The following is a 17,217-nucleotide window of genomic DNA, read 5'->3' on the forward strand; positions in this document are numbered from 1 at the left end:
AGGCTGAGAATAATTCTTATAGTACCACTCGGCTGAAAAGCTCAAATATCAGAATGAGGAAGTAAAACTTCTTTCTGCTACATATCTGCAGTTAACAGGAAACAGGCATCGATGCACACGTAGGCAGTGAGAGATCAATATAATACCACATTATTACTTTATATGCATACAGCCTATATCACATCAATAATATTTGATGTGGGGCTGTTTCAAATTCACCCCTGAAATATCTATATATTGTTTTAATGCCTCATGTAACACGTCTTTAACACATTTTTAGTTTTCCACTCATTTCCAGAAGCGTCCTCAACAACGCATCATAGTATTTTAAGTAAAAATAATAATAAATAACATTACACACACACGCGCGCGCACTCACACACTGAAATAAACATTTAGGAGTGAATAGTTAATTTCACAACAGCTTTACTATTATTATTTGATTTTATTCACGTTATTTCTTATTAGATATAACATTATTTATATCCTTTAAGTTGAATGGTAATTCCTCATTTCATTTTAGGACTATCTATATTTTTTTAATTTGGATTGGTTGCTTCCTGTCCTGACAGCTGATTGGCTGCGCGTGAACAATGCTGTGTGATGACTGACCAGCCTCAGCTCCACACAAATAGTAAACCTGGACCCGTCTCAAGTGTAAATCCACTGGAGCAACAGTTGAGGGTCCTCTAATGAACTGGTCCTCCCTGTTTCTTCATGTGGACCTGTCCGTGTGTGGGAAAGTGCTCCATGTTTCATGTTGGCCCTCCGGCTCGTCGGGGCCGTGCAGCGCCCAGCTTCATCCTCCTCAGGGTAAACCGCCATGACAGAGCACGCGGGGGCCCCTCATTAGCTCTCTGTCGGCTAAGAAGTAAAGAAGCTGCTCTAATCCTCTCTGTCCCTCAATCTGCCAACACAGACACCATTAGAAATGCATGTTCATGCTGCTCTCCTCCCTCATGCCCACTTTAGCCACATCTATCAATCAATGGATCACTTCACTTCAGTGTTTGTTAAGAGGTGTTAAGTCAGTGATAAGACTAGAATTAAAATTAGATTACAATAGATTTTTAACTTGAAAAATAAATGTTATTGCTTATATTTAGGCACTGTTTAACTGGAGGTTGTATAGCTTTATGCTGTACCATAAGTGTAATATATGGTCCGTCCCACAATAATGTGTGTGTGTTTGTTTTTGTTTGTGTCACCTTTTTTATAAACTTTGAATGTTGATTAATATGCACAACTTTACTTTGGTCCAGAAACTGTTTAAAGAATACGATATGAGAAACCAGCACAGAATCTAAAACCCGCATCAGCTGCTGGGCAAGCATATAATGAATGCATGCAGGGTCAACAGTTTGTTCCTAAGTGTTTCACAGATTTAAATGTGTTTCCGTTGGTTAACTGCCTGATCAAGCCCAATCTAGCGTTACAGTTGGAGACAAGTTAAATGTTTTCCTGCAGGAGGTCTTCAAATAAAGCAAATTCAAATAAATCCTGACACACACATTAAGCCTCTCAATGGAGAGCAATTAGTTTGATTAAAATGTCTGATTAGTGACAACATTACAGTCAGAAACAGGCTCCAGAGCAGCAGACAGCTTTGTGGGACTTTCATTTTCTCACTCCGTTTCAGCACACGATCTTTTGTGTTTAGTGACACACATACATGTATAAAACACACATTTTCTTTCAATTGGGGCGGGGGGCTGGGGAGTAACAAACAACACAGAACTGACATGGAAAAATAAATCAAATACACTTTATTTATAAATCTTGAGTTATAATTTAATATGGTACCAATATGTTAACCAATATGCTTTCACAGTACATCAGAGTGGTTGTCAAAAAGAAGTAAACACAAGTACACACTCATACACACACGCACACAGACGCACGCACACACACATAGACACACATTTTCAATTCAGCAAATATACCCTGCAGTGGTCAATTGTGCCATTTAGTGGCCTGGGCTCATAAAAGCATGAATTCTAATGAAATAGATTTGACCTGGGAAGTTGTGCACAGTTCACACTGTAGTTATACATCAGGCCCAGTGCTCCTTAATTCTCTCTCAGTCAGTGTAAAACACCTGGAAACATAAATGAATTAGAAGTGTGTGGTAATGCATCACTCATTAATCCTGTAGAGTAATGTCATTACTTTTCACTGTAAAAAGTTATACGCCAAAAGAAAAACTGTTTTCTTCTTTTCGCACTTCTAAATATTAAAATGTCACAATAATGTACAGCTTAGCAAACATTCCAACCACTTATTAGTTTCTGCCACGTTTAGCCTCATTATAAACTTGGTTCAGATGAGACATGAAAAGAAAAGCTGAATTTCTCTTTTCAATTCATACATGTGATGAGAAACAGGGTTTCTGATCATTCAAGTGAGAAAAAAATAAACTTTTCTCATATTATTTGTAGTATGCAAAAAAGTAGAAATGGATGAAATTATTTGATCTGCAGGAGAATAGTAAAATATTGCAGGAAATATTACGTAATGATACTATCTATGCAAAGATTAACAAGTAATGCATTACTTGGCCAACCTAACATGTATTATGAGAAGTGCAGTTTCCGAAGTTACTAAAACACAGCATTAATCTCACCATTCTGTTGGTACACATTTAGGCTGGGTTTCAAACACTTGTGTTAAATCTTTCTGAAATGTTCCTTTAGTCCAAAGTGCCAAGTCTGGAAGGTATGAAATTAACAAACAAAAGAAAGAAGAAAAAAATCGACACGAGACAATCCCTGCAGGTTTCTCACTGGCCAGGTCAAAAATACATGAAACATTAAAAACATAATTTACAAGCACGATAAATATACACAAAGGGTTTGAATAAATATTGTTTGTTATTCCCAAAAAACTGACTGAGTGGTCACCACACTGTAAAAAAGGTCCATCATTTCATCACATGAATATTTTTTCCCCTCTTTGAACAAATTAAAACTTCTGCCAGTGTGGTCGGGAGATTCCTCACTGCCCAAAAGATGAATTTGTTTCACAGATCTTTCTGGAAACATTAAAAAAACAGCATAAGGCAGGTCACTCCTCAGGAATCATGAACACGTTCAAACTAAATTAAAAAAATGTACTTGAAAATTTCTGTAATTATCTCATTTCACTGGCAGTTTATTTTTCCCTTGTTCAATTCAACATATTTTTAGCTGCAGTCTCTGAAATGACTCTGTTTGAGGTCTGAGACCTTTCCTGACCTAAGCAGCACCACAGCCACCTTCTCCTCTACTGAATGGGCATGTAAGGCCAGTTGAAGCTGCTGCCGGACAGCAGCATGTCCCTTATCAGAGTCTCTATGGGGGTTTTCCCCACCAGACGCACAAAGAAAAGCTGCTCTATGACAGAAGACGAGACAGTGCGGAGGGAAGGCAGACGGAGCAGCAGCTTCCCAAACCTGTTGGGCTGGTTGGGGTACTGGCTCCTTACGTACTCTTCTAAAGCGCACTGGGATTTCTCCTGCAGACCCTCCACGTGGGCCACATCCGAGAGACCACAAGCATCTACAGACAAAGAAGGAGAAGAAATCAAGACCAGTGGCTCAGGCATAGACAGGATCAGCAGCAATATTTGTATTAGGTTAGTGACTACGCAGCAGAGAACAGACAGGAGGAAATCAGTGGCTAATTTAAAGTTTAACGAAAAATGGATGACCTGTGATCATCACAAGATGAAAAAACGACCAGGATCGAACATTAGTTATATGTTTTGAAAAATCATTGAGTGATTTAACAGCTCTGATTAAGAATATAAAGGAAAAGACATGGGACAGCGGACAGCAGTTTATCTTGTTCATCCTTAGTAACAGAAGTAGGAGATCAGTAGAGTGGATACATAACTAACTGTGTATAGTATTGAACAGAGTTAATCAGTCAGTCAAACATGGCATGGTAATATTATACAAGTGCAAGATTGTTAAAAAAGTAAGAAAAATTAATTTGCCCTCAGGATCACTACTGTGCTAAAAACACATCGGTGGAGAGAAACAAATCTGCCTTCAGTTGACCTATTGTGATGAGTTGATATCTCATCAATCTGTGACCATCAGGGATCAAAGATGGCGCTAATCCTACTATCAAATTTAGAAGTTCAGAACATATAGATAAGGAAAATATACTGCTGTATCAATAGTCCCGCCACATCATCGACTGCGCTCCCTCCTTCACGTAGTATTACTCTGTGTTTGTACTGTAGTGCTGCAGGCCAGATGGCAGCAGGGGTTAAAGAACGGCTACTGTGTCCCAGTTTAAGGACACGTGTTTGGATGTGCTCATGGGGACTGAAATAGACCTACATAGGAGACCTGTTTTATTTTTTACTCTGCTGCCATTTGTCCTTTGGATCCAGCAGTCAAACATTGTGACTGATGAAAAAGGCTCTGAAATAACTAGTATGCATTCATCAATGCAGTGGTTATCAAGGTTAACTGTGATCTAAATCCAAAGACGTAACAATTTAACTGTATCGTATGAATACATATATTTCATAGCCTTTGTGTCATTCATTTTTAAAGCAACAGAATAACATTAATAAATATATTATTTGCTAAATTTAAATATGACAAATTATAAGTGAATCTAGGGTTTTTCTATTTGAATAAAAATTATATTTTAGTTAGGTAAAGACTCTTTTTAATAAAATACTCTAGGAAAGTCTCATCAACGAAATTTAATATTAAATGTTAAATATCAGACGCTAAATAGCCAGTCCTGTTTCATTCGTTCACTGGATGATTCATTCTAAGTGTTTTACATTTTAGCAGTTGCAGGGATTCGATGCTGTATGTAAACTTAACTAATCTTAAAAGCAGCCCCTAAAATATTTTAATAGAAACACACTTTACATTTCTAATGGGAGTAATTCTGCTTCATTTGGGCTGTATGAGCTCATCAGTAGTAAAGATATTACGTAACTTGTATGAAGAAAATGACGAAGAAAACTAAATGAACACATATATATATAAATTTATTTTTTTTATTTGTTCTTTTTTAACGTTCAGTTTTTTCGTCTGTATAATGACCCTGGAGGTCAAATTACATTTTAACTTGTTGGAAAATAAACGTTGTAAATGTATTTTTTTATTTAATTTACTTATTTAATATTTTTAAAGTAAGGAAACCCCATCTGAAAACACTAGCCCTAATTTTAACAACCCCACATTTTTTATTAAACAGGTGGGGGACATTTATTTATTATTTATTGTTTTTAATTCCCATTCTGTATAGCATTGATTATATATGTTGTTGTACAACAAATCTAGTTAAACAGGCTATTCAGGGATTTTAACCAGTTCAAGTCTACACACCACCATCATTATCTAAATATTTGTTCTTTACAAAAACTATTTATTTAACCGATGGTGATTTCCGTTACAAAATGAATTAATTATGTGCGACGCTTTTCTGAACCACTCAATTCGGTCATGCTGTGCACAATGCAGCTTAGACTGATATATTAATATACATTTAGTTGTCTTTCATCCTTTAACTTCTTTTATTTAGTTCAAACTGCTGTAGGACATAATTTCTTCAGCTCCTGTAGCAGGGCTCAGCCCGAGGCCTCCATGTTTGCACGTACGGACAGACGCACAGACGGAGGTTTTACCTGTGGTGAACAGCACGATGGCTTTGATGCAGCTGTACTCCGCAGAGTCCACGTGCAGCACCTTCAGCTTCTCCACCTGCTCCTGGAACACCCGGATGTGGTCCATGAAGGCCACCACCCGGTCCGCAGACATCGGTGAGGCGTGCAGGCCGGCGGCTGCCAGCAGCGGGGCCACGTGGACTGGCATGGAGCACTGGGCGGCGTTCAGCACGAACAGTTCGCTCCAGGTGAGGCGGAGCAGGGCCACCTGGTCCGGCACCTGCAGGTCCGGGAAGAAGGGGATGTTGCGGGCCCACTCCACGGCGCTGAAGAGCATGCGGGCCGCCAGCTCGCAGATGTTCTCGATGCCCATGATGTTGTTGCTCTGCAGACACTGGGAGCCGAACCTGGAGGTCGGATAGGGCTCGGCCCGCAGCAGCAGGGAGATGTATCCCGATAGGTAGGAGTGACACTGCAGAGGGTCTCCGTTCGTCAGGGCGAACTGGCCGTGGTAAGACTGGGTGGGAATCCTTCCTCGCTGGACAGCTGCAACAAACAAAACAAACAAACCAAAAAGTCAAGAAGCATCACAGAGGGAAACAGAAATAGTTAAAAACGTCTTTCAAAAAGAGATGTTTATCAAATATGTCAGAAATCATATACACCCCCATACACACACACCCTCTCCCTCGTTTTGAAGCCAATATAGTTGAGTAGTAGCCCATGGTGGACTGGCCCTTCAGATATGGACACCAGGCACTTTAAGGCAGCTTCAGGACAGACATTCAGCGTTGTTAGGAAATAATACATGGTATTATTAAATATACATGCATTATTTAACAATGGAGTTGCTGCACGAAACTCAGCCTGTTTGTAGGCCACGACCTGCGAGGTGTCTCCGCTGGACTGTTGGTATTTTTTATTTTCAATCCTAATGTTTTAAATTCAAGACCAAAACTGCAGATACCAATTTTTTTTATACGTTTTGCTTCGATACCCCATACCAAGCGTGTGTGTTTTATTCTCCTTTATCTTATTACTATTATTATTTGCTGTTTAACTTTGTATTAAAGTTTATTTGGATTAGTTTAAAATAAGAAAAATATTTAACATATAACTCTTCTATTCTGCGGGCTGTAATGGTGGACTACAGTCAGCCTCATTCGGGCCTGTACGACCAGCATGCATTATGAATAGCCTACGCACAAATACACACTCACACACACTTACTTACACATACATAAACACGGCCAACATGCGCACACATATTCCGAAAACGTCACGCAGGTAAACGCAACAATTGAACGGAAATAACATTGGTATCTACAGTGAAGGTCGCAGCTCTGGTTTGGTATCCGAACATGTGACATTTAACGCAGCTCCGGGCTGATTCAGACACACAATGGCCGCGTAAGATGGACACAGGAGGAGCCACAATAACACACTCATCATGCTAGAGGATGCTAGCTGAGCGCACTAATCTGCGAGATATGAGGACACACAGAACACACACCAGAATACAAACGGAAGAAGAATATATCTGAGAGGCTCCATCGCAAATAACCGGAGTGTGCACACAAGACAAAGGCAACATGCCTGGGTCCAGACGGATGGAGATTCTAGCTAGCCTATATACACAATGGCAGCATGTACACAATTCGAGTTTATTGTGTTCAAACTAAATAATATTGACAAACGCGCAGTGCTGTGTGACCCCGATCATCGTCTGGAAGGTAAGGTGTGGTGCTGAGCGGCTCATGTGTCAATACCCAGAGCAACAAGAGGAGGATGCCAGCGCGTACCTTCCCTCCTCATGCCGACTTTCAGGCATTTCTTCAGGCGGCAGTACTGGCACTGGTTGCGGTGGTGCTGGTCCACGGGGCAGTTCCTGTTGGCCCTGCAGGTGTAGCTCAGGTTCCTCCTGACGCTGCGCTTGAAGAAGCTCTTACATCCCTCACAAGTGAACTGTCCGTAGTGCTTCCCGCTGGATTTGTCCCCGCACACGATGCACTCGATGTGCTGGCTCTGCTGCTTGTCCATGGACGAGGAGGAGGAGGAAGAGGAGGTGTTGTTGTTATTGTTGCCGCCGCCGGTGGTGGTGGTCGCTGTGGCGGCGCTGGACGGGTTTGGATGCAGTGCGCCCTGGGGAGCCGCCGGGGGTAATTCCAGAGGGGGCGCCGGGTTCATGTGTCCCGTCATCTCCCCGGACAGAGACAGAGGCGCGACCTGGGACACCGGGGAGGAGAGGGTCCCCTGGGTGTCCCCGACGCCCTCCGTGTTTCTCCACCCCACCATAGCCATATCGACCGTCACCGAAACTTTGCGCGCCCAACTTTTTCAGTAATCAACGCACGGGATTTGTTGGCAAGGGCTGCTAAAACGCGCTCATTGAAACTGCGGCATCGTGAGGTAAATATCAAATAGTCACTCCTGGAATGTAACGTGATAAGGGCGCACAGGATCACGCTAATAAAAAGAGCACGCGCGACTTCACAATTAAAGAATGCCCAGTCACCAGAAACAGCTTGGGCGCGAGGCACATCCAAAAAACAAGCTTCCTTCAGACACAGAGAATATCATCCACCGAGGAAACGGGAAGACGCACAACACTGAGACCAATCCACCACGGTATCCCAAACACATCTGAAGTGTGGTCCTCTCTGTCCGCTGTGTCCAGCTTGAATGAGAATAGCGTGCGAGCCGAGCAGATCCCTCATCAGTGATGGAGTCTCCGTACCATGCTCTCCAGACGCTGCCTGCTCCCCCGATCAGTCACAAGTTACATTAAAAGGACAGCGGAGAGAGGGAGGAGAGAGCGAGCGAGAGAGAGAGAGAGAGAGGGGGGGGGGGGGGGGGCTGATGGATGATGATTTTGATGATGCTCTGCTCCGGGACGGATGAGGACAGTGGTGCGTCCACACGTCACGGCTGTGATTTGGATGACGTCTCCATTTGTAGGGCGGAGTTAACGCTGGTCTGGGAGCAGCGGCAGCGAGGGGCCTCAGCAGGACACCCTGCAGTGTGTGTGTGTGTGTGTTGGTCTGTGTGTGTGTGTGTGTGTGTTGGTCTGTCAGACATCTGTCATAGCCTAGTCCGCCCTGAGATAATATACTCACACTATTAGTATCATATATAGGAGAAGAGGCGGAAGCTGCATATTCTAACAGCAGTAATCTGATGCCACCTAGTGCCATTACAAAATACCTTATATAGCAGAGTGTGCACTGGACTCACAAGGCTTGATGAGATACATTTCTAATGGACCACATATGGTATGTAACACTTTATTAAATGTGTTTAGCAAACATATATGGACAAATACAATGTGTTTAATTTGCTTCTGCTGTCCAACATCTGCTGCTGTATTTATTTTTTTCAAATAATAGTTTATGAGTTTCAAGAATAAAACTAATTTCAGAAACTGGTGCATAATAAATGAGTGGCTGTGGCTCAGGAGGCAACCAGACGGTGGACGATTTGATTCCATGTCCTCCTTGTTCTGTTTGCAGAAGGGTCCAGAATTGCCCCTTGTGACGAGTGTATGAGTGATGCATTATAGAGAAATTACTGCAGAGAGCTGCACTGTAGAAATTCGAGTTTGAGTCATTGGCAAAAATGTTCCCTCAATAAATAGGGGAAAAATTTTACACCAATAAATAATAAATAAATACACCAACACCATACTATGTGTTGGTGTAAATGGTGAGTGAGCAAGTTATTTCCTCTGACAATAGAACCATTTTAACACTGGCGATGTTTCCTTTACTTCGTTATAATGAATCTCCTGCCTCTATGGCATTTCTGTAAGTTCTGGAAGAGGGATCCATCATTTGTGACACGCTTTATTTTCCTTGTTAAAATTTAATTAGTTGTTGTTTTTTTTGTGAATATTGGCTATTTTCTATGGAATTGTTAGATTTAATTGAATGATTGATAATTTTACCAATATTTATGATAACCTCTAGTGGCATAATTATGTTATCGATTTTCATGCCGGCCCTACTGTAGTTTAAATATTATTTTCCCTATCATTTATTAAGATTCTGACAACTACCAAATTACAAAAAAAAAAAATATAGAAATATTGACTGCACATGCTCTTGTAATCCTTTGATTGAATGATCCTGATGCTCATGGAAACCTTTTAATAGCAAGTCATCGCTGGGTGAACATGTCTGCGTGGCCATTCCATTGTTGACTCATGCTCCTGTGGCTGAGCGTGCTGTCATGTTCTTCCAGACGGCCAGCACTGCAGTCATCCAGCCACTGCTGCCTTGCCTGCTAACAAAACACAAGGCTGATGTCCAAGATCCATCAACAGTGGAAGGTCGGGGCTAAAGTGTTTACCACACTGGATAGGGATGATTAATTCCTCCACAGTTAAATTCATTGAACTCTCCCCTGCCTGTTCTACCCAGTGACGATCCCAGTTTACATTAATCACAGATTTAAAGATGATAAATCCCTGCATGTTTTTGGTGATTTGATGCCCTTAAGACTTGTTACCAGTGGGGAGTTGAAAGTGAGCTAAACGGAGACAAAGTGAGGCAGAGTATGACCACAAGAGACCTGCTGTGTCTGGAAAAGCACCAGGATGTGACTGTTTACAGCACAGTGGGAGGCATGGCTGGCTTGCTGCTCAGAGATTTCCCGCATTTTTATTTTTTCACACGTTGAACACAGGTCCTTACTGTAGCTCGTTTACACCATCTAACTATAACCAGTGGAACTATATGGAGATCTGTTAAATCCACCCAGTGTTTAAGTCATATACAGGAAATACCTCAGGCCTGCTCAAGGTGACAGAGGAGCACACACACACACACACAAACACACATTCATTTAACAATCACTTTAGAGGACACATGACTTACATTGATTTCCTGAAGACTTAATTTAACCTTAACCAAACCATAACCCCTAACCTTAAATTGGACACCTAGATCTAACCTTAAAAACATTTGGTTACTTTACAATTCAGTGATTTACCTGATGGGGACTTACTTTTTTTCCCCATAAAGAAGACAAGTCCTAAGGTGACTGTGTAAACAGATGTAGGTCCCTGAAACACTTGGCTAAGACAGATGTCTGACGGAACAACACGCACACTATCATACATACAATTTTACAAGACTTACCATTAACAAATCATACAGTTGGTGATCTGTATCATACTCAACATGAGGGGAGCTCGCAGTTTTCCCTCAACCAAAGCTCTAAGACTTCTTCATCATCAAATCCAAACCCTGAGACTGAGGGAGAAGCCTCCTGTTGCATCAACTTTATATCTCAAACAATATATGTAGTATATACAGTAATATGCACTGGCCTTCATAGTATTACGTTTTTTCAAGTTTTGGATACATGATATACACTCAGCTACCAGTTTGAGGTCAGATGAAAATTACAGTAATAAACTGTCATCAGAAGGAAGGCAGGATTCAGCATAAACTCATTTGAGACCAAATTTAAGCATGCAGCTGTCTACTGCAGGGGTGTTGTTGCCCACCCCCACCCTGGCCGATCAGCTCCAAATGTTAAAAAAGTTAGAAAATATGACCATTACCGTAAGACACACACACACTCCCACGCATGCATAGAGGGTTAAAAAGAAAGTACCACACACAATAAGTTCCGTTTGCTAAGAAATATTTTGCATGGTAAAATTTGGTGTTTCAATCTGTATTCAATTGATCTAATGATGTAGGAGAAAATAAATAATTTGTAATGGGTCTAATAACGTTATTATTATAGTATAAAGAGTCATTCTATGACGGCGCTCATTAGTGTTGTAGTGCTGTGTGGTGTAAGCTTGTTACGTTAATGAGATGAGTGGTTGTGATCTAAAAGTAAACTGCTGCCTGTCGCATATCCTCTTCTACACAGGTTGTAGTGAAATAAAACAACAGCATAAGATACAAGCCATAATAATGGTTTATAGTGGGTTGATAGTTGATATTTGAATATATTGTGTTGCACAATGTAAAAAGAAAAGTGGCGAGCCAGCAGGGGAGTGAGAGAGAGACAGGACACCTTGATCTTAAAAGAAGGGAGAGCGACCATCTGAACACAACTATCACACACCGCACCTACCACAATCTGAGGGCGAGACAAACACAGGCCTATTACCTGGGTGCATTTAGACCTTTACAGTCTAAGTAAAACTGAGGGACTGTCTGATGGATGTCGTTTATCATCATCATCATCATCATGTATCTTGTCATGGCTCAACACAAGACTGAAAACATACAAATTGTGTGAATGAGTCAGTTTGTTACCATATTTATGAAAAAGTTAGTGGCTCCAAAACTATAGGGGTCAAGACCATACAGTCTATGGCCAATACCCCCAGGGACATCATGAGGCACTGAAACGGGGCACCCAAGAAGATTTCCAGAAATATACAAATACAATTTAAAACAATTTGAAATGGCATATTTTAACCATATTTTTAATAAAAGAAAAATTAGTAACTTAAATTAAAACTATACCTGACCTGTAAGATGATTCTGAAAAATGTGTGACAGCATCAGTTGAAGCAGGTCAAAGCACTACAGGGAAAACTGCAACGTAAACGTTTGCGGACTCGAGCAAATCAATATCCTTTGTATGCTTCATTCACCGTTAGGGATATTGGGGGTCCAGCGTGTGTGGCACCTTTACAAGCAATCTCTTGTCTAAGTTATCAAGTGTAATGTTTCAAATTGACACATAGATGTTTCATTGAGTAATAGTAACATTAAAAAGGAAAGTGTACCCAAAATGTAATTCATATGGACAATTACTTTATATACCTTGAAGTACAATAAGTGACTGAGTCAATATATACAGTTAAGTATTACAAAAATTAGACACGGATCTGGACAGTGAACAGAGCAGGATAAGGTATATCCTTTGTGTTAACCTTGGCAGTCATTGAAACAAATCTGGAATCACTTAGGCTCCTTTTAGCAGGGTCAGGCCCCGAGCAGAGAGCAGCAACAGTTTAGTCAGATTAGCGCACTTCAGCCTCTGCTTCACCTGTGGCATCTTGGACGTCTCTCTTCTTTCATCAACCTCAGACCACTGACCCCTGACTCTACCAGGGCTGCGGAGGAATCCTTTCATGAGGTGAATTTCATGCTTGAGAGATACATTGTGCTACAGGCCTGTGCGCAATGTTAACGCATCACCAATAGTCTATAAACAGAGCAACCCTGGTAAAATGCTGGATCCTTATACTTAACCACTCACCTCACTCAGATTATTATTTACTAATACCATTCATCTACATAATACTAATTAAAATACTGTACACACAGCTTCAAATTAAAACAAGATATTATATTATATTTATAATTGTAAAATAATGAATATTGCTGCTTTCTGTTGCAAACAGCATGACATGTTTTTACTCTGATGTTTTAACAGTGTTGCATTGTGATCAGATCATTGTCATAATGAACTGGACAATATGTGCTGGTTGCCTCTATAAATACAAAGAGGTGTAAACAGATCATCTGAAAAAAAAGTCCTTTAGTTCCACTGGTGTATTTTTCTCCCCTGGCTGATGAGCGGCAGTGAAACTCTCTCAGTAGCTGTCAGGCTGTTTGGACTTGGTCAATCGGGGACATGTTTCCTTGTCCTTGATCTGTGGATCTGCAGCCTCTGCAGGGAGGTGGTGCTGGGCTGCTGTGATGTGCTGGGTGTTACATTGGTTCAGATGGCTGTGTGATGGCTAGAAGGGACACAGGCAGATGGGGGCTTGTATGAATGACATAGAAACTCAAAAGAGAAAAAGAAAACCACAAGTTTTTCTTGGTGCTTTTCAAGGTCAGGTGGCATACATGAGTGTAATTCAGAGAGACTGTCACTATGGGTTTGTCTACATCTGGGAAACGCTAGTAGTTTTGGAGGCAGGTTGCATGTGTAGTCCTTTGAAACAAGCATTATGAAAGGAAAGTATAATGAATAATTAAAAGATGAAATTGGGATATTTTGCAGCCACTTCTCTCTGCACCATGCACCCTCTTAGCACTGACTTCCTTCTACGTTTCCGCAGCAAAAACACAACAAAGACACAAAACCCCTCTCACTTTTTCATCAGATGGGCCAAATGTTAGGTTAACGCTGAGACACTTCTTTTGTCCTTCCCAGCAGCACATTTCCACCAGCTATTTTGATTGATCATGTATTTGTGTCTATTCATAGAGGACAGATTCATCATTCCAATTTGTAAAGTTTCTGGAGTGCTGAACTAATTATGTGCAGGAGAACCAGATAAAAAAAAAGAAGAGAAGAGAAGAGGAGGGCCTCCTGTTTAGACTCGTGTGAGGTTTCCCTTTCTCACCTCGGCTCCAAACGAGCAGCTGAAGCTTCACCGGGCTACAGGAGCCGCTTGGCACCCTGGGTAATTAGTGTGATGAATGCCTTAGCCGGACAAATAGTGGCAGTCGGCTGTCTCGCTCGTCGTGTGGCTGTGTTGTCATAGCTCAGGGGCTGTGAGCTCATCAGGGTAATGGATGATTCTGCAACAAGACCATCCCTCAACCAACAGTGCCACTGCTGAGCAGGATACACAGAGTTTGAACTGGTTCTCCTGACTGAAAATAGAGTCTCTCGCTTTCTGGACAACATCTGCGCTGGTTATAGATGTCAAGTGAGTGTTGACTGGTGACAGAAATCTACACTCAAGTAACACTTTTTAAGAAATGAATAAATGAGGGGCCGAATTGTTATAAATTCGTAATTGTGATTTCATTCCTCCACACAGCCTCTCAGGACTATCTATGAGGAAATGCATACATTGCGTTAGCTATGTAATATCAATCCCATGTGGGATTCTCCCCCATGCCTTGAGTGTGGGGCTGTCTGCTGAGATGATGGATCACATTATTAGATTAGAGGAGAGCAAGGATGCACAGCAACTGGATTTGCAATTCACAACCTTTTTCTGAACGTGGACCTTTTCTGCATGAAGGGGATAATTGGGCCGTTGTCACTGAGTCAGAGTTAGTTTTTTTAACAATGTGGGGAACCTTGCAATAAATCAGGTCAGCTGTCCCAGCCTCGTCACAAGACAAGGCATTAGTCAAATATGCAGAGCGACTCTCGTGCATAAAATGTAAAGAGGAATACATCATCATGGAGTGTGGCAAGCGAACATATCCTAATATTTATTTTACAACAAATGAAGGGCATATGGCGATTTTGTTTCCTGGATGAACCTCAGGCCAGAGGCGGCCATGGCACTCTGTCTCTTTTTGCTTTCATTTCAGTGCCAGCTAATGGCCTGCGCTTACTCTGTGCCTCGACTTCTCAACCCACTGTGACAGTTAATAATATGCTCCACAGAAAGCTGAATTCTCAGCCATGTCATCCATGTAGCGTAAGCTGAATAGGTTGACTGGCACAGAGCGGTATCCATAGTTATATAAAGAAGTTCAGTGAATTGTTTCAATAGCAGTCAGACCCACGGCTAACAGAGCGTGAGAGACAGCCAAGGTTGTGGAAAGGTTATCTCTGGGTTCAGGAGGTGAGACTTTGGGGATGTGGACATGTCAGTCCAGTAGAGTCCTCAGGTCAATGTGAAGACAAGTGGAAGACACATTTATCTGTCAGCACACATAGAGCCTGCACGGGTTCAGGCTTTTGTCATGAAGTCCCAAGTCATTGAGTCAATAGCCAAAGAACATGACACAACCTCTCACAGTCATTCGGCATCAAGCGGAACATGGAATGGCATGCTTTCCATTTCACTGCACCGTGGCCCTGGCAAGACCCCGTCTGCACTCGAGAAACAGGAGAGCTCTCAGCGCCGGTGCTCGCATAAAAGCAACACTGCAACCTGGCCCCAAACACGTACATCGCTCCCTTAAAGCAGCAGCACATAGTTGTTCACCGGTCAATCCATAACCGTGGCTATTATCTCTGCTGGTTGTTGTAGCACCACAGGGAGACCACAGAGATTGGATGACAGGAAATTAGAATCTGGCAAAGCACATTTCGATTAAACTGATGTCAGGATTTGTCTTCTACTCTCAGTGCATTGACACAGGAAAAGGAAATTCCTTTCACCCTATCTGACCTCACAATGACTGAGTGGATGTAGCCTTTAATTGCAAGAATGGCTCTACATGTCATTTAGAGCGATACAACAAATTCTGTGTATGAAATAAAATATCGAAGCAAATACAATTGTAGTCATCTTTACTAAATCACATAATGCTGCCAACTAATTTCTGCTCTGAACCCAGTGTATGAGCTGTAAACTCTTAAGCCAAAGAATGATGTTTCTCTCTCAGTGAGTTTGAACTACAACCTGAGAAGGTCAAACTCTGTGGTTATTCACAGGATTAAAATTAAGATTTGAAGTCGTATACGTGTAAATAAATGCATCTTTTTCTTCCTACTAATCTTATCATCTCATGACACCTTATCTTTGACATGTGACCCCCCATGTGGAAGCCAGGGCCCTAGGCTGGGAATAAAAGATCAAGTGGATAAAAGACAACCCCGCACATTCACCAGCATCTGACCGTAATGCTGGTAATAACGGCAGAGTTCTAACACCATGTGAAACATTAAGCCCTCGGGATAGCAATGTTTTCATGCAGATTTTATGCTGATCCATCACTTTGGTCATTTAATACTTGGGTCTATGGTGACGTTGCCTAAAGAATGGATCTCACAGACTGATTAACTGTCTTTTTGGCTCCACAGTGAGGTCAACATTTGCAGTTTTGAGCCAAGTGTTATAAGATGGATGTTGTGTCAGTTGGTACAAACACTAATGTCCCCCTGAGGATAAAGTGGAGTAATGTTTTATGTGGCACTGACAATTATCTTTTTTTGTTTTTCTTGTTCAATATTTTGTTCTACTGTTCCACTGTGACACTTCAATCTTCCTCAGCTGTACTTCATGCAGGGGCAGATCCAGTGGCGGGGCCATGGGGGGCGAACTGAAATCTAATTGGTCCATGACTTGTCCTGTCCTGTCAATAGCCTTTTTTGGGGGTATATATATATATATATATATATATATATGCTAGTCACTTATTTAAAACTCATTTCAAAGGGATGTGAGGCTTTGCTCAAAGTTATAAAGGTCATAGTAAACAAAGAAAGGTGTGCGCCTTACTGTATCAGGAAGTGTGGACGTTGAACATAATTGGCCCCTTGTGCCCCCTTAAGGCCGCTGACTGGAATAATCCTGGATCCGCCACTGACTTTAAGTTAACATGCAAACACATAAAACGAGAGTGGGGTCATCCATACATAGGGCATTCATGGTAGGCATGTTAGCATGAGGATTGTAGCATTTAGCTCAAAGCACAGCCTCATAGAGCTGCTAGTGAGGCTGTAGACGTTAACATAAGTAGCAATTGTGAAATGTAAATATGATCAGATGAAAAATATTTATCATATATTAGATTCGGACAAATGAGGTTCGTGTCAACCTCAGATCACAACAATGATCAGATCTGAACCTTTCAGATGTGTGATAATAATAATCAGACAGAAATATCATATTAAAACCAAAAATAGTATATTTAATGTATTTACAATAAACATACAATCATTTAATCTTTTCCAAGAAATATACAGAACATAAAGCTTTTT

General features: G+C 41.4%; 1 protein-coding gene across 1 annotated transcript; it reads right to left on the minus strand.

Moving 5' to 3' along the window:
- Positions 1 to 1,784: 1,784 nt before the first annotated feature.
- On the minus strand, positions 1,785 to 8,384 carry LOC133955363 (COUP transcription factor 2-like). Its single transcript, XM_062390178.1, has 3 exons — positions 7,419 to 8,384; positions 5,638 to 6,162; positions 1,785 to 3,536 (listed from the first exon to the last, which is right to left on the minus strand). The coding sequence occupies exons 1-3, from the start codon at positions 7,915 to 7,917 to the stop codon at positions 3,262 to 3,264; spliced, it is 1,299 nt and encodes a 432-aa protein (XP_062246162.1). The 5' UTR covers positions 7,918 to 8,384; the 3' UTR covers positions 1,785 to 3,261.
- Positions 8,385 to 17,217: the final 8,833 nt, after the last annotated feature.

The sequence above is a fragment of the Platichthys flesus genome, chromosome 1 (genome assembly GCF_949316205.1).
Source record: "Platichthys flesus chromosome 1, fPlaFle2.1, whole genome shotgun sequence".
Taxonomy (NCBI): Eukaryota; Metazoa; Chordata; class Actinopteri; order Pleuronectiformes; family Pleuronectidae; genus Platichthys; species Platichthys flesus.